This window comes from Callorhinchus milii, unplaced genomic scaffold (assembly GCF_018977255.1).
Source record: "Callorhinchus milii isolate IMCB2004 unplaced genomic scaffold, IMCB_Cmil_1.0 Scaffold15, whole genome shotgun sequence".
NCBI classification, from domain to species: domain Eukaryota; kingdom Metazoa; phylum Chordata; class Chondrichthyes; order Chimaeriformes; family Callorhinchidae; genus Callorhinchus; species Callorhinchus milii.
In genome coordinates, this window is record NW_024704756.1 from 14,143,402 (window position 1) to 14,168,785 (window position 25,384).

A 25,384-nucleotide genomic window follows, 5' to 3' on the forward strand; every position below is an offset into this window, starting at 1 on the left:
CTAAGAGACTGTCTGCTCCTGGAGCTACTCTAGATTATAATTGTTCATATGGGTTAAAAGTAGCCATTGGCTATTAGACGTCTATCTGGAACCTTAGACTTCAGATGGAGGTTTCTCTTCCCCAAATAAATTCTTGCTAACCTCAACAATTCGAGGCTTGAAATTCACAGCCTGTAAGCCGTAAAATTAAAGTTGCATGATACTGTGGAAAATTCTGAAATTCAGTTATAATTGTGACGCCGGCTCTTTTAAAAGAACTGCGTAAACCTGCCTTCCCGCTTAAGAATTTCATGCAATTGTATCCGAGATCTTAAGCGTTAAGGCAAAACCGTTTTATTTGACTTGGGCTAGTGGAATTTGGGCCTCTGTGGTTCCTGGCATTAACAGGTTTAGCCAGACACAAACAGTCATATAATGTTACAGGAAGCCCTTTAAGAACCCGTACAATTGTCAGGAACATAGTGGAGTAAGTGACCTGCATGACTTCTCAGCACAGGGCCATTCATAATGAGTCGATGATCCCCTTTCCAAACCAGATGCCAAGAGTTTTTGTAAGAGTTAGGAATTCTGATTTGCTAATTTGCTAGCAGGACGTACAACCATTCAGCACTTTGAGACAGAACATCTGCAAAGGGCATTCCTGTCACCCCCACCCCATTCCAGACCCTTCGAGACACGTTTTGTTGAGAGAGAGAAAACAAAATGCAGAAAACATGCAACTACTACAAACGCTCAGACCGATACATTCTACCTTTGTTTTCAGTTTTATTTACATCCTGAGAGTGTCTTTACAAAATGTAAGTGCCCTTTTTCGGAAATAGACCTTATAAAAAGCGTTTGGATGTTTATAAACTGTACACAAAACTCTCCTTTGCAGAAGCAACACAAAAAGGATACATCACCCAAATAATACACAGAATTATTGTCGCATACTATATGCAAACATTTACAAAACCATTTTGGGGTACTTACAAACTATATTACAGGGTGAAGTCAAAGTTCCTGTTATGTACATAGTTGACACATCTTTGTAATATCCAGATTGAACGACGTATTTAAAAAAANTTACCAGCTACAACTTTCTAACGATTGCTCAGCATAAACATCTGACTTGAATACATTAACGTCCTCAATTTCCGAAATAACAGTGTGCAAATGGAATACAATAAATGCAACAAAGGAGGTTTTTTTGATTAAAAAAAATCAAGCATCCAGCTTATAAAAAACACGGCATAATTTACAAGAACATTGAGAAGATCAACTGGCTCAGTGTATCTCAGTCAATATGAGAAGGCAACAATCTGGCACATAAGGTATTGAACAATATTTAGAAATTAGCACCAAAGATAGGCAATTTTGTGGCGTTGTTCCCGTTTCTAAGTACAGATAGTCAATGAGGCTGCACTTAACGGCGAGAGGAATCTTACCCTCCCTCTCCCTTCCTGAAGATTCTTACAGAGTCACCGCGGGGTACATCAGCTGATCACCGTGTATTGCTCCGTGTGAATAAGGAATAGGAGGTGGTTGTCCGTAGCCTGGTCTGTCCACGAATGGAGGAGCCATGACTAGCGTGTGGTCAGCTGGAATTCCGTAGCTCAGATAATGGGGCGGGAGGAAGGGGTTGGCCGTGCTTTGAGGAGGCAGAAACTGTTGGGCTTGATGACAACCCATGACCGGGAAATTCGCCGGCACGTTCATGTAGAGGTTGATGCTGTCTGTGCCTACGGAGCACATGTTGTTCTGACGTCCCACAGAGCTCCTGGTGGAGGTGGTGGTGGTGCTGGACGTGGAGTGTCGCGAGGGGCTTCTGACGCTGGGCGGAGGGACCAGCTCCAACAGGCGACTCTGGGAGGGAACGCTCTGTTGGTTCTCCTCTTCTTTCGGCTTCAGGCATCGGCAGCAGCAAACCGCAATGAACGACCCGACGATGATGAACGCCACGAATATGGAGCCCACAATCAGGAACGGCAGGTACATGGGCACTGCAAAGAGGACGCAAAGAAGAAAAATGTTTTAAAAACTGTTCTGGAGAGATCGTAGACGTCTTATTACACACCAATTCATATTTTAATCATTCGATAAAATGCAAAACGTCAATGCACTTTACAGTGCATTCTGTGAAGCGCTTTGAGACGTCTCAAAGACGCGATAAGGCGCTATATCAAGTGCAAGGATTATTATTATTTTTATTATTCTTATTAAAGCCAACAGCTGCAACCAGATGTGTCTGGGAAGGAAGGTGGTGATGCCCTTGGGTATTCAGACCTCATTGACATTACATGAAGTGCTTACATTATGCACTGACTAATAGCAGATTTCTGTATCAAGACAAAATTATAGTTCATAAATACTGATCGGCACAAGTTTCCTAGTGTTGTTGAAGCTTTACTAAATCAATTCATTTTAAGAGAGATAACTCCACAGCTCATTTAATCTTCAAAGATAAGTGTTTTTTTTTGCCTGCAAAATGCACAGGGCCTACAGTAAATCATGTGAAGCACATTGAGACATTTTGTTAACATGATAAAGCACCATATCAAACGCAAAGATTATTATCTTTACAAACAGCACACAAACGAGGCGAGTATTTGGACTCAGTTATTCCAAAGCAATCCTATCGTTTTGAAAACGTACGTGCTGAAGTTGTGAGCATGAACCACTACTAAACTCATGTGCGTGTGAAATTGTTCTGGATATACAGTCCCTAAAGTGTCAAACATTAGTTGCGTGAAGAGCGCACCATACAAATTAAAGTTATTGTAGGATATCTGAAAGGATGAAGAACTTGAATTTTACTCTGCAAAGCAACGAAGACCGGATTACCAACGAGTAACCAGTTATGCAGTGTCCTCATTGACACAAGGTACGTATCCAACAGCGCTGAGAGTATTCGGTTTATATCACTCATTTGTTGTTATGTTTGAAGTTAATATTATAGTTGAATTTATATTCGTATAGATTATCGCAATAGAATATATGCTCTTATACACTACATACTATGGTGCGTGCACTAACACTGTGTTCGTGTGCAATGGCTTCCCTTTTATCTATGTTTAGATGAGTCTGACTCCCCTGTTGGAAAATTTCGGATTAATGCCTTGGTTGTTCCCTACATTGTGGAACATGGTGACCATGAACGTGACTCTATTCCGTTACCTGATGCGCAGTGTAACCATTTCAAACTGTTCCTAATCCGCGGCTTTTGTTGGGTTCATTCGGGTCTTTGTCTTGAAACCAATTTACACTGTAACCGGAGGGACTTTTAAATCCTGGATTATAACACATCGCACAACAATGTAACGGTGCCCTGATCAGCACTGCAACGTTGCCAAGAGCATTATGCTAAATGCATCTCTAAAAAATAGCATCTATAACCACCCAAAGTATACGATCTCCATCTGGTGAAACCATTGGCAGAGTTGAAACAATTCTGGCTTCCGTGCACCGCGGCATTGGACGAAAAAAAAAACTGGGAGAGGCGCACAGTACCAGAGTCTCCTTTCAGTTGCTTGACACGTGGTGGGAAATGTTTGGTTCAGTGATTCAGTAATCGACTTGATATTTGCTAAAAGACAGATTGCGGCGATGGTCTGGTGGGGAGGGGAGTACATTACTGTGTAACGTAGCATGACACCGGGGAGATCTGCAAAGGTCTCTCTCTTCCTCGTCTCTTCCTGAGTTGGCATTTGGGGGTTATCGTCCTCAGTGCCCTGGGCTAAGGAAGGAAATTAGCCAGTGCTCAGTGACCCCTGCTAGAAAGTGTGTGCGGGGGGGGGGGGGGGGGGGGAGGGGGAAGTTGGGGGGAGTCGTGTGAAAACAGCGATTGCCCTGCAGGACTGCTGACACTCATTGTTTGTGTTCATCCGTGAATAAATGGCCATTAGGGCAAAGTGCTGTGCAAAATGCCCTCGCAAGAGTCCCTGCCTTCAGGACAGGAAGAGGGGCTGAAAGCTCTGAAAGACAGTGTAAACGGAGAGCTCCCCATTCAATGCACTCGTCTGCAGATTCAGGGCGTAACGCAAACCGGTACCTGAACAATACTCTTGAAATCTAGGATGCGCTACTGGGCCATTAAGGCAGCCGTAGAGCTAAATGTTACAACCAGCTGTACGTGCGCTTGCGACCCCACAAATCTGGGCCCCCTCAACAGTCAACTTTTTCTTCCACCTTAAACTCCACTTGGCAGCTAAGCAGTTTGTTTTGGGGCTTGGAGAGCAGCCCTGGTCAGCAAGCTTTTCAATGGTAGTTATTCATGTCAGAAGGACCTACGTGTATACAAGCGCATTCCGTTTACTGGGTATTTGGGCAAATCTGTTTTCAGAATGCTTAGCATTTCGGGCCTTTTAAGAGGGGTGCATTCAGCATTATTTATATACCTACAAATATCGCATTCGGCAGCTGCAAACACACAGTCGCTACACTTTACAGTGAATCCCGTGAAGTGCTCAGAGATGTTTCGTCGGTGTGTTAAGGCACTCGATCAAATACAAAAAAATTATTGTCAGTATAGTTTACAGTTGTATGAGGTAAATGTCCAGCACCGCGGGAATCTATATTGGTTAGAGCGCTCACCTCACAAGCGAGAGGACCCAGGCTCGATACCCGGTCAGGGTGAAACCCTTACGCAAGTTTCCTAATTCCACACGCTACTGTTTACCTAGCAGTAAGTAGGAACCCCTACTTAATAAGGGTAATACTCCCTTCAAAAAAATAATAATAATTTGGTCACTTCAATCCACGACTCCTAGTGGGACGCTGCTGTGCACTATTGGCTGCTGCGTTTCACCCACAAAATATACAGTCAATTCACTTTACAGTGTATTCTGTCAAGCACTTTGAGATGTCTGGGCAATGCGATACGGCGCTATATCAAATGCAAGGATTATTATTATTATAACACTTCTTGGTGAGTGGGGGGGGGAGGGGTTTCAAATGGATTTGAAATGAAATCCATTTCAAAAGATGATTCATATGGGGGAGGGAAGGAGGAGGGGAGGGAGGTGGCAAAGAGCTGAATGAGTGACTTAGCTGTGCTTAGTGAGCACGCAGTCTAATCTGATGCTGCAACGCAGCGCTGGGGTTGTGTTTCACCATCGGAGGTGCCGTCCTTCGAATGAGACGTTAAACCCGTCTACCTGTTAAAGCTCCCACGGAAGAGAGGAAGGAGTCTCTCTCTCTCTCCAGGTGTCCTGGCCAACAATCCCCCCCCCCCCCCGGATAAAATCAGTCACTCACTCCACGGCTGCTTGCGGGACGTTGCTGTCTGTCCAGCGCCTTGGGACGTCCTCCCGACGTGAGAGGCGCTCGCTATACAAATGTAATTTTGCTTTGGTTGTTGTAGTTGTTGCTGTGCGGCAAACTGGCTGCTGCCTTTGGCTCACGAAATACACAATCAATCCGCTTTACAGTTAAACCTGTCAAAGCGCTTCGAGGAGTCCTTCTGACATGATAAAAGGCGCTGGACCAAATGCAAGAATTATTATAACAATTAATAATAAAAATAGTTATTATTATTGTAAGTGAGTAAACTTCTTACCAGATGCAGTCCTGGTGTGAGAGTCTGCCTCCTGTTGCATGTAGTTATCGTTGCTGCAGACGCCCTGGTCCAGTCGGTTGTCCAAGACAGAGCAGCAATACCTGAGCTCACAAGAGCCGCAGCAAAGGGTGGCCTCGGCTCCATCGTACCTCTCAGGACACTGGAAGCCCGGGTGCCAGTCTCCTTGACCATCGGACCAGCCGTGACAGTACTCCCCGGAGCCGGCTACCAGAGCCAGCAGATAGCCGGAGTACAGAGCAAAGAGGGCGCAGAAATGGATGGACCCCATCATCAGGTCCTGCAGGGTATGTCTCTCTTGTCTATCTGTCTGACCACCAATCTAGGTCCCACTGCGGGCTGGTCACACACACAAAGTCATCAATAAGATTCCCCCCACACCCACCCACCCCAATCCGGCTCTCCAGCTCCACTTGAAGTTTCTTTTGGAAGTTGTCCTCAGTGTTGTTTGTCCTTCCCTTTCAACAGGTCTGATTGCCAGGCAACAAGATCTCTCAATCCCTCTTTCTCTCTGAATCTTCTCTCAATCTCTCTCTCTCTCAATCTCTTTCTTTCTCTTTGTTTCAATCTTCTCACAATCTTTCTCTGTCTCAATCTTCTCTCTCTCTCTCTGTCTTCTCTCAATTTCTTTCACTCTCTCTGAATCTTCTCTCAATCTCTCTCTCTCTCTCTCTGCTACACAATGCTGGGAGGAAGACCTGAGAGGCTGTCTGTGTGTGTGTGTGTGTTAATGGCTAAGTTGTTAATGGCTCTATTCATGGAGGTGTGTAATTGTCATGCTTTTAGGCTGATTAGAAGTTCTTCAAACCAAAGTTGGGGGAGTGGTAGAGAGAGAGAGAGAGAGAGAGACAGAGAGAGATCCATTCATTAGAAATTAATTACTCTTCCTCCCAGAGAAAAAAGTTGCAAATGGGAATTAAAAAAAAGTTGGCTGTTTTTTTTCTTCTTTTTGCAAAAAAAAACTAAAGAATCGCCCACATTTCCACACAGGAAAAAAATCACAGATTCTTTTCAGCCCAGATTCTGTTGCGAAAAACTCACAAATCGAGTAAAAAAACAATTTTTGCAAATGTTTCTGGAGTCCCAGAGAGGGAGGGAGAGAGAGAGAGAGAGAGTTGGCTACCCTGACCAATCCTCAACCCAAATAACAAGCGAATCATGCCTTTCAGGGGGATTGTAACTCCGCCTTGTCAACTCACTAACATTGGGTCTGCATTTTCATTCCTTTTCCCTCTGTTAATTGAAACCAAAGACCAGCCCTCGACTTGTTTCCCCAAGATTTAAAAGCTGTTCTTTATATAAAAATATTAACAACTTGCATTTATATAGTGCCCTTCACGCCGAACGTTCAGTAATAATAGCCGGAGGGCTTAGTAATAATAATCATCATCATTATGATGATTTTCTACCATCTGATCCTTTTAATGGTACATAGATTCCAATTCTATATTTGTGATTCTGTGTTTGTAAGTTAAACCCACAACAACATCAATCAAATGCATCAGGTGGCAGAAAACTGTTCGGGTGACTTATCTTAAGGCAGATTATTATCAAAAAGGATAAAGTCAAGTCAAAAAAAAGGATGTTCGTTGCCAACATGGAGCTGCTTTGAATTGCTTTCTTTGAGTATGAGAGAGATCACGAGGGTCACTGGAACCTTTAGGTTAAAGAGTGTTATTAACCAGTGCCATGATAGCTGTTGGGATCAGTTAAAGCCTTGCTTTTAAGGAGGAGAATATGTGTGGTTTATTCTTGTTGCCTATCCTATAATAGGAGCTTTCTCAACCCAGGAGTACTTGTTCTGATGAAGGATTCGATCCAGATTGCCAGCCTATCTGTCTGGTTCAAGTGCCGATTCACCAGCTGCGTATTTTCAACTAATTTCTGGGAGAGATTAGGGTTTTGCTCCCACAGAGAATGTGTGGAAAGACTCCCAGCAAAACAGTATACGGTGTGACCCTTAGCTCCTTCAAAAAGGACTTTATTTAAAACTCCTGCTCGGGGAAGGGAACTGGAGATCAGAAGAATAGGTGCAAACACTTCACAGGACAATGTGTTGCCCTGATTCTGTGTTGCTGCACCAGATGAAGGGACAAGTTGTCCGTGGTGGGAAACAGACTACAGTTAAACAACGGAGATGTTGGAATGAATACACTGTAGTTTTTACTTGATTACCTTCGGGAATTGGGGCGTGTTATTGCCCCCAGGAGATTGGGTGGGTGGAACCCATGTTATAGTCGCCTTTGACGTGGTCTGTGTGAAGGGGTGAGCTTGATGGGCTGATGGTGGGAGGGTATTTTTTTCATGGTTTCTTACGTTCGTCCACAAAATGAACAGTCAATTCACTTCACAGTACCTTCTGCAAAGCGTTTGAAGACGCGATAAGGCGGTATATCAAGGGCAAGGATTATTATTATTATTATTCATTTAAGCCAAATTTATTTCATTCTCATAATTTTTTTTCTCCGCAGTGATAGGACCATAGCACGCTTCCTAACTTACAAATAATTATTGCACTAGACCAAAACTAGTACTGTGTGTGTGTCTTTCTGTTTGAGGCAGCGCGGGCTGAAACCGCGGTTGACCGTTCTATGCTTTGAGGAATTAATGGAAGCAATCCCTTAGAAACAACACAGATATTTAAAACGTGGCAACACGTTTATTGTTAATGAGCAATGACTGTTAGCATCTCCATGGGCTCCAACAATGTCAGAAAGGGATTCTGAGATACAATTCAATGCGAGAATCCTGCTGACTTCCTTTCCTTTGTGTTGGTTGGGCACCTGGTTGCATAAATCTGCTGAAACAGAGGGAAACTTGAGAATGATTATCCACAAAGACTGGGATTTGAGCACAGGTCTTGCTGGCCAGAGCACAGCGCACTAACACGTGATGAAAATGGGCCACCTTGACAGCTTGTTTGGATAAGGTTTTCTTCAGGGTGTATAGTAGTTCTGAACGTTAGCTCAAGACTTTTGTCTAATTGGAAACATCTGAACTAACTTTGAAATCCTTAACCAGTAATAATTTAATATGGGGTCACAGCGTTTACTGTGGAAAAGGTTGTGGCAGCCATAAAAGATATGTTTTTAATATGGTTTGTCGCAACAGTTTTGCTGGTCCTGAAGGAACTAGGGAATTATTAATTCCAACCAAGCTTTTAGCAAATGCCATACTTTGTTGAAAAGAATGGAGACCTGGGGAATCATTCAGGAAAAACTACAAAGATACAATAATGCCAAGGACCGAAAGGGCAATATTATATTGCATTTCCTACGATTAAACACACTTAATGATGCTTCGCGGAAACAATACGTAGAAGGTTGTATTCATTGCACAACGGATTTAACAACAGGATACAGCCAGATGCAGAACCCATGGCTCCACCTAGTGCTGGAACAGATACGGACTTTGTGATAAGAACCGAGATCACATTCTCAACACAGTTTAACTTTCTACAGGAAATCTGCATTTGACATACATAGGGGAAAAGTTTTTGCCTGAATTATTGCAAATTTACAGAGTGCAAGCACAAAGGTTTATCACATACAATTGCTGACAATTTTCTCCCTCTGCTCAGCGGGCACTGGCCTGTTCCATGTCTCTCGCCCTCCCCACCCTCGGTGCTCGGGCCTTCAGCCTCTTGTTTGTCCCTTGTCCCCTCGCTCCACCACCGGTGGCCTACCTTCAGCCACTACACCCCGAAACTCAGGAACACTCTCCCTCTGTCTCGCCCCCTCCCACCCCCCCCCACATTTTCATATCCTGCCTGAAGCCCTTCCTTTTTGATCGTGCTTACGGTCACCTCCCCCTTCCCACTCCCCCTGGCTCGGGGTCAGACTCTTCCGGGACGCTACCCCACATGAAAGGGTGTGCTCTATAAATGCAATTTAGTTTGTTGTTGAGACGTCCTCCTGACCTGAAAGGCGCGAGCTATGCAGTATATTTCTACCACAAAATATACAGTCACTACGCTTTGCACTACACTTACACTTTACCACACTTCCGTGAAGCCCTTTCAGACGTCTCAAAAAAGGTGGTAAGAAGCCGCGTCGAATGGAAGGATCAGTATTACGGTTATTGTAATAAACCACTCCACGCAGAGCCTAATAATAATCCCTCCAAAACTAAAAACAATAATAAATTGGTCATTTTCAATCCACGACTGTTTGTGGGGCATTGCTGTGCGCAATTGGCCGCCGCGTTCGCCCACAAATATACAGTCGATTCACTTTACAGTGTGTTCTGTGAAGCGCTTTGGGACGTCCTCCAGACGTGAAAAGCGCTATATCAAATGCGAGGATTATTATTATTATTATTATTATTAAACCCAACGTGTTGAGGTTGCCTTTGTTGCTGGCGCTGGAGTGGAGTCCGGCAGCTCGGCGGTTAAGAGCGCTCGCCTCACAAGCGAGAGGACCGGAGTTCGATTCCCGAGCGGTTCGGTGGTGAAGCGGACGGCTTGGCTTTATTATCCACCGGAGGGGGGGGTGGGGGGGGGGTGATAACTAACCCCTTAAAAAAATAATAATAAATTGGTCGCGTCGACATTCTGTGAAGCGGGCGCTTTGAGACGTGACGGGGCGCTGTGTCAGATCGCAGGGATTATTATTGTGGTGGTGGCTGTTGTTGCTGCTGTCGTCGCTGTGGTTGTTGTTGTTGTTGTTGTCGTCGCTGTGGTTGTTGCTGTTGTTGCTGTTGTCGTCGCTGTGGTTGTTGTTGTTGTCGTCGCTGTGGTTGTTGCTGCTGTCGTCGCTGTGGTTGTTGTTGTTGTTGTTGTCGTCGCTGTGGTTGTTGCTGTTGTTGCTGCTGTCGTCGCTGTGGTTGTTGTTGTTGTTGCCGTCGCTGTGGTTGTTGCTGTTGTTGCTGCTGTCGTCGCTGTGGTTGTTGTTGTTGTTGTCGTCGCTGTGGTTGTTGCTGTTGTTGCTGCTGTCGTCGCTGTGGTTGTTGTTGTTGTTGCCGTCGCTGTGGTTGTTGCTGTTGTTGCTGCTGTCGTCGCTGTGGTTGTTGTTGTTGTTGTCGTCGCTGTGGTTGTTGCTGTTGTTGCTGCTGTCGTCGCTGTGGTTGTTGTTGTTGTTGTCGTCGCTGTGGTTGTTGTTGTTGTTGTCGTCGCTGTGGTTGTTGTTGTTGCTGCTGTCGTCGCTGTGGTTGTTGCTGTTGTTGCTGCTGTCGTCGCTGTGGTTGTTGTTGTTGTTGTCGCCGCTGTCGCCCACACACGTGGCCAATGTGGCTCAAGGCAGACCAGCGCGCATGCGCTGACCCGGGAGGCGGTGGTGGGGGGGAGGGGCGAGAGAGAGAGAGAGAGAGAGCGCCAGTGGGGGGGGGGGTGGGTTGAAGGTCTCGCGAGATGTGCCAGCGGGACGGGACCAGACGCGGCGTGGGAGGGGGGGGGCGGGGCCGGGGTCACGTGACGCGGACAGTTATGGCGGGCGGCGGCGGCGGCGCGAGACCGCTTTAAAATAGTTTCCGTGGCAGCGCTTATAACCGTCTCTCCCCCCTCCCCCCCCCCCCCCTCCGCACCGCACGTCACGTCACCTCACCCCGTGTTTTATTCAGACACCGACTTGAGAGGCGGCTTCGTGAGCGGAGGAGGAGGGGGGCGGGGGGGAGAGGGGCATATAATGGAGCACATCATAACACCCAAGGTACGGAGGGGGGGGGAGAGGGTGAGGAGAAAGGTAGAGGAAGGGGAGGGAGAGCGGACGCGGGGGTTGGGGTAAGCGAGGATGTGGGCGGGAGGGTGTGTGTATTATATATATATATATACAGAGAGGGAGAGAGAGAGGGGGGGGTTATTTGTGGGGGGTTTGCGGCGGTTTGCGGGGGGGTTGACGGGGGTGGGGGATGTTTGCGGGGGTGGGGGTTGTTGGCGGGGGTGGGGGATGTTTGCGGGGGTTTGCGGGGGGTGTTGACGGGGGGTGGGGGGATGTTTGCGGGGGTGGGGGGGTTTGCGGTGGGGGTTGCGGGGGTGTTGGCGGGGGTGGGGGGGTTTGCAGGCGGGGGTGGGGGTTGTTTGCGGTGGGGGTTGCGGGGGGTGTTGGCGGGGGTGGGGGGTTTGCGGGGGGGGTGGGGGATGTTTGCGGGGGGGGGTTTGCGGGGGTGGGGGGGTTTGCGGGGGTTGCGGGGGGTGTTTGCGGGGAGAGAGGCTTCTCTCGCAACGCCAATCCCTCAGGAGCAGGGGATGAAATTTGAATTCAGCCACAAGCCCCGGGAGTGGCCTCGCCGCCGCCTCCCGCTCTGCCCTTTTTTTTTATTGCTCTTTGTTCTTTTCTCACTCGTTCAGTTTCGGGGCATTCATTTCTGTCTGTGTCTGTGTGTGTCTGTGTGTGTCTGTGTGTGTGTGTGTGTGTGTGCGCGAGAAAGGGTTCAGTGCCGTACAGTTACCGTCAATATTTGTGCCGAGCACCGATGTGTGTGTAGCGCCGACAAAATAAAAACAGAACAAAAAACGGTGTTCTCACTTTCTCGCGCACCACCCGATTGATTATTATTATTATTATTATTATTGACTGTCCTGCGATTCATTATCGATAACTTGTCAACGTGATCAACGTTGAAATGAATCGAAGCCCCTTCGCAGTTTCTATTACAGTGTCGGGATTGGAGACCTGTGGCTCAGTGGTTAGAGCACTCGCTTTGCGAGTGAGAGACCTGAGTTCAATTCCAGGCAGAGGGCGAAACCTTGGGCAAGTTTCCTTACTCCACACAGAGCCTAATAATAATCCCTCCCAAACCAAAAACAGTAATAAATTGGTCATTTTCGATCCACGATTGTTTGTGGGACATCGCTGTGCGCAATTGGCTGCCGCGTTCGCCCACAAATATACAGTAACTTCACTTGACGGTGTGTTCTGTGAAGCGCTTTGGGACGTCCTCCCGACGTGAAAAGCGCTACATACCGAGTGCAAGGATTATTATTACAGATCGCTTTCAGAAGGATGACATTTCAACGAAAGACCTGTTGTTATTGAGTGTCAGAAATCCTCGCTGCCTTTCGGCCCTATCGTTCGCCAATTCATTTCCTTCTCCTTTTGTACACTGGTTCTTTGCCGGCAATGTTTGAAACTGGTTCTGAAAAGGCACAAGTGGTTGGAATTTACAGAGTGGGGGGTGGGGGGGTGTTTGGATTTTGCAGTCCAAATTGCTGCTGGTTTTAAAATGCTTCTTTGCTGGGTTTAGTAAAGAGCAGGAGGGTTTCAGCCAATTTTGAGTTTTGATTGGTTGAGAAAACCAGCATCTGATTTAGATGAAATTTCTGCACAACATCCAGTTCTCTATCCGTGTTACTTTTTATTCATACAAAACGACTGTAATCCTTGCATTTGATGCGCCTTTCGCATTGGCGGGACGTCTCAAAAGTGATTAACAAGTTATGCTGGAAAGTGTATTGACTGTATTGCGTAGGTCAATTAGCGCACAGCAGTGTCCCACAAACAGCTTTGAAATGAATGACCAATTTTACTTGGGGGATTTTTGGCCACGATACCGAGAGAAACTCCCTTCTCTTTTCCGATCGTGCCATGGGATCTTTAGTGTTCACCTAAACGGGTAGATGGCCCTTCCTGACGTGAAAGATGTGACAATTATTATTAAGGGTAGGCATAGTTTTATAGTTTTGAACTGATCTTCCTTATCTTGTCTGAATGACTATTCTTCATGTATTGCCTTTACAATCAATGTCAGGAAGCTTTCCCCGTATATTTATTTTCAAAGCGAATGGTTGGTTGTGATTCTTGTGATGACAGCTGAGGTTAGCTTTATCCTCACTTGTTCTCGACATGTCCCTAAACAGCAGGGGTTCAATGAAATGATGACCGGAAGCTAACATTCCTTACCCTTTCCACCCTCTTATGGCCCCAGAATAAATGAGCCATCTTAATATTGAGCAAACATAACACCTGGGACTCTTTATAGTTCAGTGCCATATTATATAGTCTAATGAATTACTGGGCCACTAGGGGCATCCCTTCTTTACTAATTAATGCATGAAATTATGATCTCAATAATTGTCAATGACGTGGCACAATGTTAACACTTGTCAAATCAAGTTAGTTGGTTCAGGATCCTGTTATTTGTCTCTGTCCTGTATAAGACAAGTTAGCAATAAATGTGGAAAAGAGTAAGTAATCATTCGTGCTTGTACAGGAATATGCTTGAATAGAGATGATGGTTGAATACAGGAAATCACAACCCAGCATAAATCACTATAATTATGTAATTAGATGTGATAAAATGCTTTATATGATAGCATCACAATAAACAGAATGACTTGAAATTTTCTATTGTATTGTAAAATGTTTTGAGCTAGACTTGATTTCTAAAATTGTTTGCATCTGTCTGTGTCACTAAGCATCTATTATAATGGCATATTGGAAATGTATCTTTTTGATATAGCTGACAGGTTTCTAATGATGTGACAGCTTTAGAACAATTTGTTGAATTCTAACTTCTGCGACACTGTCACTTCTATAGGCTGAAAAGTTATCCGTGGCGATTCTGGCCCATGTTGAATATTTAACATTCAGGTCTGAGAAAAATGCACATCAATCTTAATTTGTAGCGGTTTTTAAATAACACCTGTTGCTGTAATTTTTCTTGCCAGGGATGGAATGGATGTTACTGTACAGTAATAACTAACAATAACATTTTGTTGCTTGTAGGTAGAGCAAGTGAAGTTCCGGGACCGGTTTACGAATAAGAAACCAGCAGTGGGAACACTTTACTTAACCGCAACACATTTAATTTATGTAGAATATTCAGCAGAACTTCGGAAAGAGACCTGGGTATGTATGTAGTGCATCCATTACCCTGTGAAAATAAAGACTTAGAGGAAAATAGTTTTAACAGCATGATGCCTATTCTAATATTACTTTTATAATAATACTTAATAGATTTTGCATCATCATATTGCGGCAATAGAAAAGCCAGCCTTGACTGCTGCAGGATGCCCACTGCTGATTCATTGCAAGAACTTCAGAGTTGCCCACTTTGTTATTCCTCGAGAACGTGACTGTCATGATGTTTACAGTTCGTTGCTCAGACTGTCACAACCAGGTACTGTACAGTACATCTGTGTCTGAAAGTTGTAATGTTTAAGTAAGTGCTCCGAGATGCTACTCTGCTTCAAGAGTACTATTTAAATGCAAATTGTTGTACCATACATTTCCCCCTTAGGTCTGTTGTTCAAATATGGCTGTTGGCAGTCACTTCATTTTATTTCGATAAGTAGTCTGTCCAGAATTGTTGTTTTATTTGTAGATTGGGAGACTACTGCAAGATTAGTTTGAAACATGACATTGTTTTCAATTGGGTGATAACAATACAAGATAAAATCTGTAGCTTCACTTACACTGAGACTAGATGTCTCTTATAACATCAAACTCCGTTTAAATCTTAGATTGTGTGTTTAAAGTACATTTTGTTTTACATTCTGCTTCCAAAATGATTCAGTGCTTAAATCATTCAAACATACCTTTCTTACAATACAAATAAACTTGTTATGTGAACGGTGACCTTTCTGTGTCCATTTTGATCACTTCCCATTTCAAATGAATTTGCACAAAGCGTTCTTTTATCATCAGTCTTTGCCTTGGTCAAACTATGCGATCCTTAATTACTTTTCTAGTTTCATAATTCATATTATTGCTCTGGAGCTCATGAAAGTTTCTCAATGAATTGCTTTCTTTGGCCTCAAGGACAAGAATATTCTTACACCATGAAATGGTGTACGGAAATGAGTTAGTCTTTTTAATAACAATAATTCTTTATAAATGCCAGAGAATTGACACTCCTAATGTTTTACATGTGCCATGATTTTCAATTTTATGTCTGGTAGATTCTTTTTGCACTGTGAACAATTTTAGCCACAATTGACGATGTGTAAAACCATAACTTCTTTCAGTGTCGTATAAGGAACTGTATGCTTTCTCGTATAACCCCAAGCAAAATGAAACCAATAGAGGAGGAGGATGGAAAGCCATAGATTTAAAAGAAGAATTTCAACATATGGGAGTGCCCAATGATTACTGGGAACAAACTGATGCAAATGAAGGTTATGAGGTGTGTAATAATTCCTTGTGGGACACTGCTTGCGCAATTGACTCCCACATTTCGACCACAAAATTGCAACAGTGGGTTCTAAATCACTTTAAAAAGCTTTGCATTTTCCTAAAAATGATACTCCTATGAAATCGTGTTTGTGTTTCTTCCAGATCTGCAATACATATCCAACTTTACTGTATGTTCCAAGAGGAGTCAGCAAATCGCTAATAATGGGCAGTTCAAAGTTTCGAAGCAGAGCACGATTTCCTGTGCTTTCATATTTTTTCAAGGAAAACAATGTAAGTATGTCTCCCAGTTAGTCTTGATTTTATATTTCAGTGTTTCAGTGCTGGGTATTGAGATGGCTGACTTAGCTTTAAGAGATAGATTAGGATAAAGCCTTAAACATTTTTTTAAAAAAAATATGAATTAAAGTTGATGTAAAGTGGCCTCTCTATCTGCACCTTGTTTCTGAATCTTAGCTGCTAGGTTAATGTTGTTTTGAGGTTCATGTTTTCTGTTTTCTTTCCCCTTTGGCTACCACCCTCAGCTTGTGTGCTGGCTCGTGTATTAAAGTGCCAATAGATCTGACTGTATTCCTGCGCGCATGCCCAATGAATGCAGAAGAGCTGAACAGTGATTGTGTCCCATAATAGCTGCTGCATTATACCGAGGCTCTCCTGTATTTATCATAATCTTACTCCTGTTCATAGCACAGCCTCTGTTCCGTTGAACTGTTAAAGTATTTATTAATTTTCTATTTAACTTGATTTTTTTTCGAGAGCTTCAAATAGATAATAAAATATTTATTCCAACAGGCTGCCATATGTAGGTGTAGTCAGCCACTGTCAGGGTTCAGTGCCAGATGTGTAGAGGATGAACAGATGCTGCAGGCCATCAGCAAGGCCAATCCAGGAAGTCCTTTCATGTATGTTGTAGACACGAGACCAAAGGTACGTTATTCATTAAGTAACTCAGCAGATGTTGCTCTTTTATGTTTTACCAGTCAAAAAAACCCAACAATAATCTTTGCAATTGATATACCACCTTATCAGGTTTTTTAGGCATCTCAGAGGGGTTCACAGAACATACTGTAAAGTGAATTGGCTATATGTTTTGTGCAAAACTAGTCGAGTCTGAATTCCTGGTCCACTAATTTAACAGCTGATTTTTGTAAAGCTTTTGGCCCCAATTCAAACTTGAACCTTGAAAAGGAACACAGAACCTACTTCTGCTGGACTCTGTGTAACACTTTGGGGTTGTAATGAAGTCTTATTGTATATTTGTGATTTTGGCAGACAAAATCGGAGTCTTGACTTCTCAGCCAAGTTAGGTGACAATTACAAAATAAATTAATATGAAGTAATCCACTTTGTCTCTCATACCTCCCCCAAAAATTCCACCCTACCACAACCAAAAAAAAGTTATGTCTAAAAAAGACACTGAATTATGTGGCAAACAGAGTATCTTCAATGACCCGTTGAACAGTAGGAAAAAAACCTCATGACTTGATTTTTACAATTCACTCATATTAATCATTTTTATCACTGTCACTTGTTCAGTTGGTATTTGGGAGATACCTTGAATTCCTATTGAGCAAACACATAGGTGTCTATGGGAGAATACAGTTGTGTTCCTAAGTACTATAAGATATTCAGAAAAATTATTGTTGGAATATGGGTTGTGTTCACGAAGTTGGTTTCTTTTACAGCTAAATGCCATGGCAAACCGTGCTGCTGGGAAAGGGTATGAAAATGAAGATAATTATTCCAACATTAGATTCCAGTTCATTGGTATTGAAAACATACATGTGATGCGAAACAGCTTACAAAAATTGTTAGAAGGTAATACTAATTTTCTGCTCCAGCACTAATGCTTGCTTGTAACATTGAAGGCTATTACGAGATATGCATAAAAAGATCAATACAGCCAAAAATTACTATTTGAACAAACCATCTAAAACCTATGACATTTTGTTTAAAGTAAATTTTAGGCATACTGATTTCCTATTTTTTCAGTAAAATAAAAGGTAACGTGTTGTCCTTTAAATAATTATATCCTGTTTGATTAAGTGTGATTTACTGGGTCTATAAATGTTTCCTTGTACTGGTGAGGTATCTTAACTTGGATTTGAGGGGAATGTAACATACTTAATTGTAAATCACCCTGCTGTCTGAATATACAGATACTAATTTTCAAAACCGGAAAGCTTCTTGTCTTCTGGTTTGATGAGATTAGTGGTTATTAAAGTTACAATTCTTTCCTAGTAGGAGTACTCCTAAAATTCTTATCCATTCAAGTGTTTTTATATCTTTGCTGCCCACCTGGATCCTTGTGCATATTCACTGAAACATGTATTATTGTATAACCAGAGGGTTGGCTCGCTGACGAGCTGCTCCGAGGTGTCTGCCAATACAAGTTTATTATCGGCATTTACAGCTGCTTGGTGGGCAAGAGAAGGAGGATGAAGATGACATTTTTTGAGCAACCATTTTTCCTTTAGTTTATTGGAAAGCAGCTCACTTCCACTTTCATTCAGCCAGGGTGAGCTTATTGCGTTGATGATCACTGGAGTAGTTTGTTTCATTCTGTTTGTGTCTTGTAGCATTTTATAACCATTTTAAGTTCTAACCCCATTAAATTACGCAATGACAGACAGAAGATAAACAAATTGATAAATGTTATCGTATAATCATTTCCAACCTTAATAATTTTCTATATGGCATACATTCAAAAAAGGTTCCTACAATGGAAGAATTGTAGCTTCCATGTTCATTAAAATGGATTACACATGGTAATAGAGCAGACATTTTTTAAAAAAATAAACAGGGCGGAAACGTTTGACTTAACAATCTGGATACTAAATTGAATTTTAATAGTTTTGTTAAACTAAAATATCAACTTCTATTGTGGGCTTTCAACCATGAGGGTTGTGCAAATAAGTTGTGCAGGAGCCACTAGTTACAACATAAGGAACTGAAATTATAGCTAATTCCTTCCTTTCCCTCAAGTCTCCCCCCCCCCCCCCCCCCCCACCCCCAGCTGAATGTAGCAATCAGCTAAGTCCATACAAGGGTTACTTCCCAGCCCCCTTCCAAGCTACGATAGACTTGTGTAATTTTAATGTTTGTGTTTTATATAAAAAAAACGGAATTTGCAGTAAAGTGTGTTTATTTTCTCTTAGTATGTGAACTGAAAGCCCCATCAATGAGCGATTTCCTCACAGGGCTGGAAAATTCAGGGTGGCTGCGTCACATCAAAGCTGTCATTGATGCTGGTGTCTTTATTGCTAAGGTAATTTATATTTCCTGTTTCAATCATACATGATTTAATCATAGGAGGGCGGAAGAGAAAGAAATGTCACCATAACTGATCTTCCGATAGATTATCATAGTTTGATTTATTTCACTTAGCTCATGAGTTATGGGTCTCCGGATGCATGTGTAATAAACTTAAGGGCTGCACAGTGCTATCACTTGTGCACTGAGCTGACTTTTACAGAACCGTGAAAAGGAGGCCATTAACACTGCTTTTTTTGCTGTGCTTTGGTACTGGCAGGCGGTAGCAGAGGAAAATGCTAGCGTGTTGGTGCATTGTTCTGATGGGTGGGATCGCACAGCACAGGTTTGCTCATTAGCTGGCCTACTCCTGGACTCTTACTACAGGACAATTCATGGATTCATGGTAAGGGGGTGTGTGTATGCTCGGGGATGCTATCCCGCAGGAAGAGCGCAATGCAAATGGTAGTTGTTGTGTGTGTATATATATATGATTTATGAATTTTAATCTACTTGAGTTATTAATCTTATTTAGGTAAACTATTCTCTGATATTCTGCTTCCAAAACAAAGACTGCAATCTCAAGTGAAATTGTTTATGATCTAGTTATTATACAACTGTGAACTGTCATGAGCAAGATGGTCGAATTAATACAAATGAAGACTACCAACCTTAAAATATACTTTACAAAAAAGCATCAGCATGTGTTGAAAGGAATTTTGGATTTGCAAATGGTGTGATATTAAAAAGAGAATGTAGGAAAAGGAATGCTTAGTTCTAATGTGTGTCTGTTCTCTTCAAGGTTCTTATAGAAAAAGACTGGATTTCAATTGGCCACAAATTCTCCCAAAGGTATTACTGTTCTCTTTTGGGTTTCATTTTATGCATGTGTAAAAATGTTTGGTTTTCTCATTTTCAGCAGATTTACAGCATATTGAAAAGGTAGGTGAGTTTCAAAGAATGATTGTTTGGAAGGTTGTGGTTACAGTTTCAGAATTGATTAAAAGAGAGATTGATACTTTGGAACTAGGGGCATTAAAGGATATGGAGATGAGGCAGATGAAAAGATGTGCCGTTATATAATAAAAATATATGGAGATTGTTCTATGTAAAACCATACCTTGGTGTATCAAAACATTGTTCCATCTTTTACTTTCTTTACTCCACAAACTGCTGGATACCTGACTGATTTCGCACAGATAATTAGAATATAATAGTGTATATAAGAAACACAGATTTTATTTAAAGATAGAATTTCTCTGATTAGTTCACTTCTATTCACAGATGCGGACATCTCGAGGGTGACCCTAAGGAAGTTTCCCCAGTGTTTACACAGTTCATTGAAGGTGTCTGGCACTTAATGGAACAGTTTCCCTGTGCTTTTGAATTTAATGAGAAGTATCTACTGGAGATCCATGACCATGTCTTCTCCTGCCAGTTCGGCAACTTTATTGGGAACTGCCGAAAAGAACGTCAAGATATAAAGTGAGTTTAAAATATCCATATTTTACATGAGATGGAGTAGGGTCTTTAAACTAGTAGTTGGATAAATCCTGGCCCATTGCTACACCTATTAGTTTGTCTGTTTTTAAGGCTCCTGATTTCAGTTAACAATTCACTTAATAAAAGTTAGTATTAAACCATTTCCACTGAATTAACACTCCTAAAACTGTCCCAAAGGATGCCCTTGCGTGTATCTCCTCGTATTGTATTAAATTAAAACCTGAAGAATTGGTATTGCTTAACAAATGAATTTAGAATTATTGGATTTTAAAAATGTCACTTTTTCTCGCTGTGCTTTAAATCAATAAGATGTGCTTGTATCATTTAAACAATTTTTTTTTGTGATTGCAGAATTCAAGAAAAGACTCATTCCCTGTGGCCATTCCTTTTAGAGAAGCAACATCTGTATCAGAACCCCCTGTATAAAGCCAGTGTCACGAATGTTGTGTTGAAGCCTAATACTGCTCCCTTTAACTTCAAGTAAGTGTGACCTTTAAGATCATCACTTTTGAGTTTCATTTCTTTGCCTAACGCTATGTGGAAAATACCTTTGCCTTTCCTGTTAATGTGAAATTTGATTCCAATTTAATGCTGTAAAGAGCTTTAATTTAATAGAAGTTCTAAAGTTAGCAAAGGAATTTGTTAGTGTGAGAATAGTTATATTTTGTAACACACACACACGATGGTCTTTCCCCGTCTTATGTTCCTCATTTCTCCTTTATAAAATCTTCAGCCTTACGTCATCAGAAACACACACAAGTTAATACAATTTTCAGTGAAGTTTTCGTTCTTCCTTCTTGTACTATTGTTAGAGATTGAGATTTTGCTGCAATTAAAAACGGAATCTCTTCTCAGGTTCTGGTGTAGTATGTATAACCGTTTTGATAAAGGGATGCATCCAAAACAATCAGTGCTGGATTGTCTTCTGACCTCAATGAAATGCAACGTTGAGCTGAAGGGAAGTGTAGAAGATCTTAACCAGGTAAGAACTTCTGTGTTGAGCAAGGTTACGGAGTGCTCGCACATTTGAAATATTTTTTTTTACAAATCTGGATAAATCAGCTAATATACTGGGTAAATTTATTTGGTAGAAATTGTAGGAACAATTTCCTTTTCAAGCTCTTTTTGTACCACTTTATAGATTATACTTTTTTTTAAAAGTGCCTTAGGTTGATTTTTCTCTTATTACTCCCATTTAGCATATCCTCACTGCATTTGCAGTTGAGAAATGCTTTGCTGGTGACAATAACTCATTATTTTTCAGAATTTTTAAGAATTGTCTCTGTTCAGTTCCACAAGAATGGGTCTAGATTAAGCTCTGATCCTTACATACCGACCAGGACAGTTGCTGCAGTGGTGCCAAAGGTAATTGTAAACTGAATTCTAACACCCAAGTAGATCAGTAATAGTGTTGACAATTTACTAAGATACAAGGTCCTGGCTGTAATGGAAGGTGGCTGCTCCTGGTTTATCTTATGAGGTACTCAGGTGGATATATGACTTCCTCAAATCAATGAGGCTTTTCAGTATTCCAGCTTGGTTCTTGTAATAACCTTAAAAGATAAATTATGTTTAGTGCTTGTTAGGAGAGCTCTTTCCACCTGTGCGGTTGTGCTTATCTTCTCAGTTTCCAGACCCAAATCTCCCACTGGGAGTGATTTCAGATTGCTGTTCTAGTAGAAAAGAGTAATTTGACTGACATTATGCGGGGGTTGTTAATTCACATTGCCATGTTTTTCTGCGTACAGAAACGAATTCAACCGGATGGGTCACAATCTGATATCGCCTGTGTCTTATCTAAGAAACTTACCATTCAAGAAGCATCTTCCCAGCTACCAGTACTTGATACTCTTCAGGAATCTGGCCATGGACAGCAGTCTCTTTTAGCAAATGGCGCAATAGAGGTAACAGAAGATATTGCTGATGGGGACAAAGAAAGGAAATCTGTCACAGATTCTTCATTCTTCAAGATTCAACCTACTAATTGTGACTCTGTGCTTGAGTTAGACACCTGTGCACAAACAGATGGGGAAAACCATCCAACTTCCCAAGATACCGTTGTAGATAATTAATTGAACTGTGTTCTCAAGTAAACTGTAGATATGTTTACATAATATTTACAAAGAAATTTCAACTGTTAGGTTCTGCAATAGTATGTCAGAAAGGGATAATGTCATGAAAGACTAAGAAAGGGAATAGATTCCAGTTCTGCCAGGTATGGCTCATTGAACGACAACCCTTTGTTCATTTGTTAAACATGGGCTGATGCTGTATCTCCTGTGACTAACTTGAATCTTCTTTGTTGCAAATTAACAGGAGGACATTTTTGTATGTTTATACATTTTTCTCTGCCAAGTTGTTATACTACTGTTCAGTTACTAAAACTGTCAGTTTCTAAAGACCAATACAAACGGGAGGCTTTATAGCAATGTTTTAAGAATTCCTATTGAGAAAAGCACAGTTGTTGGTGAGCAATTGCCCTACATGTCGTCTTGTTTAGATATAAGATGGGTAGTTTTAGATGAATTTGTTTTTCGATGAATGAGTATTTGTTCTGTTGTACTTATTTTTATAAGATTTTTTAAAAAATTTGGTCGAATTTCTTTCATGTATAATTCAAGATAACGGATTTCTGATTTGCTAAACAGTATTAGGGATGAGCAAAAGGCTTTTCAATCTCCTGTTCAGTTTTGTCATGGGCAATTCATCACTTTGTTGTTTTTAAAAATCTGCTTCAAAGGTAGTTGCACTATTTTTGCCAAGTAGTCACTGGGTGCTAATTTCTTTCTTGATTGTGAAGAAACTTGACTTTGTGGGATTCAGTAATTCTTTTCTAGTCTTTATTCTTAATCTGCATTCATGAAAACTTTTTTTTAACTTTTCAGAGGCTTTTTTAAAACTATTTGTAGAGTGATCCTTTCACAGTATAACACGCATCCTTTCAGTCAGCGCACCTCTCCCATTGATCTTAGACAATCCCCTTCACTACTTTTGCTCCTAGAATTCCCCTCACTTGTTTTTTCTTCCAGATCTCTTGCTCAGAACCTGCGTTCATATTGTTTTTCTATATTCCTGTCATTCAATCTCATGTTTTTAACCTCTTTCATCTTGCACGGTTTTTGTGAGGGGATTCTGTTGCTCATATCCACATTTGAATTAAAATTGCATCACATCAAATCTTGGCATGCTGTACTGAGAGCAGCCACCTGCACTGTCTTACCAAACAGATCTTTTAATTTAAAGATGATGATTGGTCTTACCTTCCAGAACATTTTCAATTCTGAAAAACATCTTGAATAATTTGATGCCATTCTTCCATTTTTTGGGGAAAATTTTTACTGCGCAGGCGAGAGCTTGTCACCATCTTACAAACCTCCACAGCTTGATCTGCGAACATTCAATAGATGACCAATAATATTAAGTTTTTAAAACCCACAAATGCACCAATATTGATGGTGCATTGATGCGTTTTAAAAACTTAGTCAGTGACATGACCAAATAATATAAAGCCATTAGTATGCCATATCCAATTATATTGCCAACTGAGAAAAATGATTGTTGCAATAAACTTGGAGAAATGTTTTATTAATGCCATAAACTACTGCAAAAAAACAGTATTTTCATGATTCTTAGGATGGAAAAATCGCATTTTTAAAAAATAATTCTCAGATGAATTCTTGGTGAATAACATAGTCCAACAGTGCTGTCTCGTATGTAGCTAGCAAGATTGTGGTTCAATCGGGAATTAAAATAGATAGTACTGAGTAATTATGATTAGTTTGTATCCTTAATGGGTCCACGGTACTCTAGAAATTGTTTATTTCACTTGAACTTCAAAATTCTTGTCTTGCAATTGGTCCCGTGTATTAGTTTTTCTTATCTAGTTGAATAAGCCCAGTGTAACTAACATCTGTGCCCTCATTGCAATACAATGGTAGTGTCTTGAGTTGTAAATCGCTTGCAGGGTGCAGTATTTCAGTACGGCGTAATGAAGTATTGGATAGTACACAGCCCTGTCTCAAAAACATCTAAGATCCTTGACCACCTTGAATCAAATTAAATGGGATCAGCACAAAAAACTTTTGTGCCAAACCTTTTGAATTCTAGCAGCAGCCAAAATTTAGCTTTTGAACAGTTTTTCAGATATTTGAGGTTGCTGTTTTGCTGTATGCTGTTCCTTTTATTTATTTTCAAAAAAATAAAACTAGCCAATAGGAAATGTGAACACAGGAGCATCTAAATAATTGTTGACCTGGGTAGTGGATTGTGATACAATTATTGTAATAATTTCTTGATTCATTTCATATCTTTGTGAGTGAATAGGAATATATTAATTTGAATCCTAGAGTTTGCATGATAGGGAGGAAAATGTATAGCAATGCATTCAGCATAGGCTTCATATTATATGTTCTTACTCAGGAGAGCCTGAATGTTAAAGGAATGTTGTCTTCAGCTATGGAAAATTAGCAAGTATTGTCAGTATTGCAAAGCAGATGAACATTAACATTCATTAACATTTTCTTGAAGATGGCTACAAATCCCTAACTGGTCGAAAGCATAGTATTTCTACAAAAAGATTTATTTTAGTGATTTGAGGTAGCTGACAAATATTTCAAATGAGACAATTTTCTAATGTATATGATTTTAATGGCATGTTACTGTATTTGTAAACCAATTTTCAGCTGAAAAATGAAAGTGGCTTTATTGCTTCAAGTGAAAGGGTTTATACTGAAAACGTTTGAGTTGAAAATATCAAACAGTTTCTAAGTTGTGTACCCCCTTAAAACTTCCATCAGTTGAAGATTTAGTGTTTTTATTTAATAAGGCAGATTTTAAATATAGAGGAATGTTAAACCCACCTAGTTATTTTGTGAGTTTTAGTCATTTAGATTTATATATTAAAGTTTCAATCAACATTCTGTAAGGTTTAATTTCAGTTTACAAACCAAGCATAACAAATCTTCATAAAGGACTGCTTCCCAATAAAATATATCTTTCATGCAAATGT

At 41.2% G+C, this 25,384-nt stretch overlaps 2 protein-coding genes across 2 annotated transcripts; one reads left to right on the forward strand and one right to left on the reverse strand.

Annotated features, from left to right (window-relative positions):
- Positions 1-783: 783 nt before the first annotated feature.
- On the reverse strand, positions 784-5,895 carry shisa2a (shisa family member 2a). Its single transcript, XM_007893508.2, has 2 exons — positions 5,537-5,895; positions 784-1,982 (listed from the first exon to the last, which is right to left on the reverse strand). Exons 1-2 carry the CDS (start codon positions 5,826-5,828, stop codon positions 1,453-1,455), a joined length of 822 nt encoding a protein of 273 aa, XP_007891699.1. The 5' UTR covers positions 5,829-5,895; the 3' UTR covers positions 784-1,452.
- A 5,251-nt stretch (positions 5,896-11,146) lies between these two features.
- mtmr8 (myotubularin related protein 8) lies at positions 11,147-24,014 on the forward strand. The gene is made up of 14 exons (XM_042340679.1): positions 11,147-11,199; positions 14,215-14,337; positions 14,446-14,608; positions 15,456-15,613; positions 15,766-15,894; positions 16,414-16,548; positions 17,307-17,439; positions 18,780-18,889; positions 19,154-19,279; positions 19,676-19,725; positions 20,158-20,358; positions 20,728-20,856; positions 21,232-21,358; positions 22,125-24,014. The coding sequence occupies exons 1-14, from the start codon at positions 11,176-11,178 to the stop codon at positions 22,446-22,448; spliced, it is 1,932 nt and encodes a 643-aa protein (XP_042196613.1). The 5' UTR covers positions 11,147-11,175; the 3' UTR covers positions 22,449-24,014.
- The last annotated feature ends 1,370 nt before the right edge of the window (positions 24,015-25,384 follow it).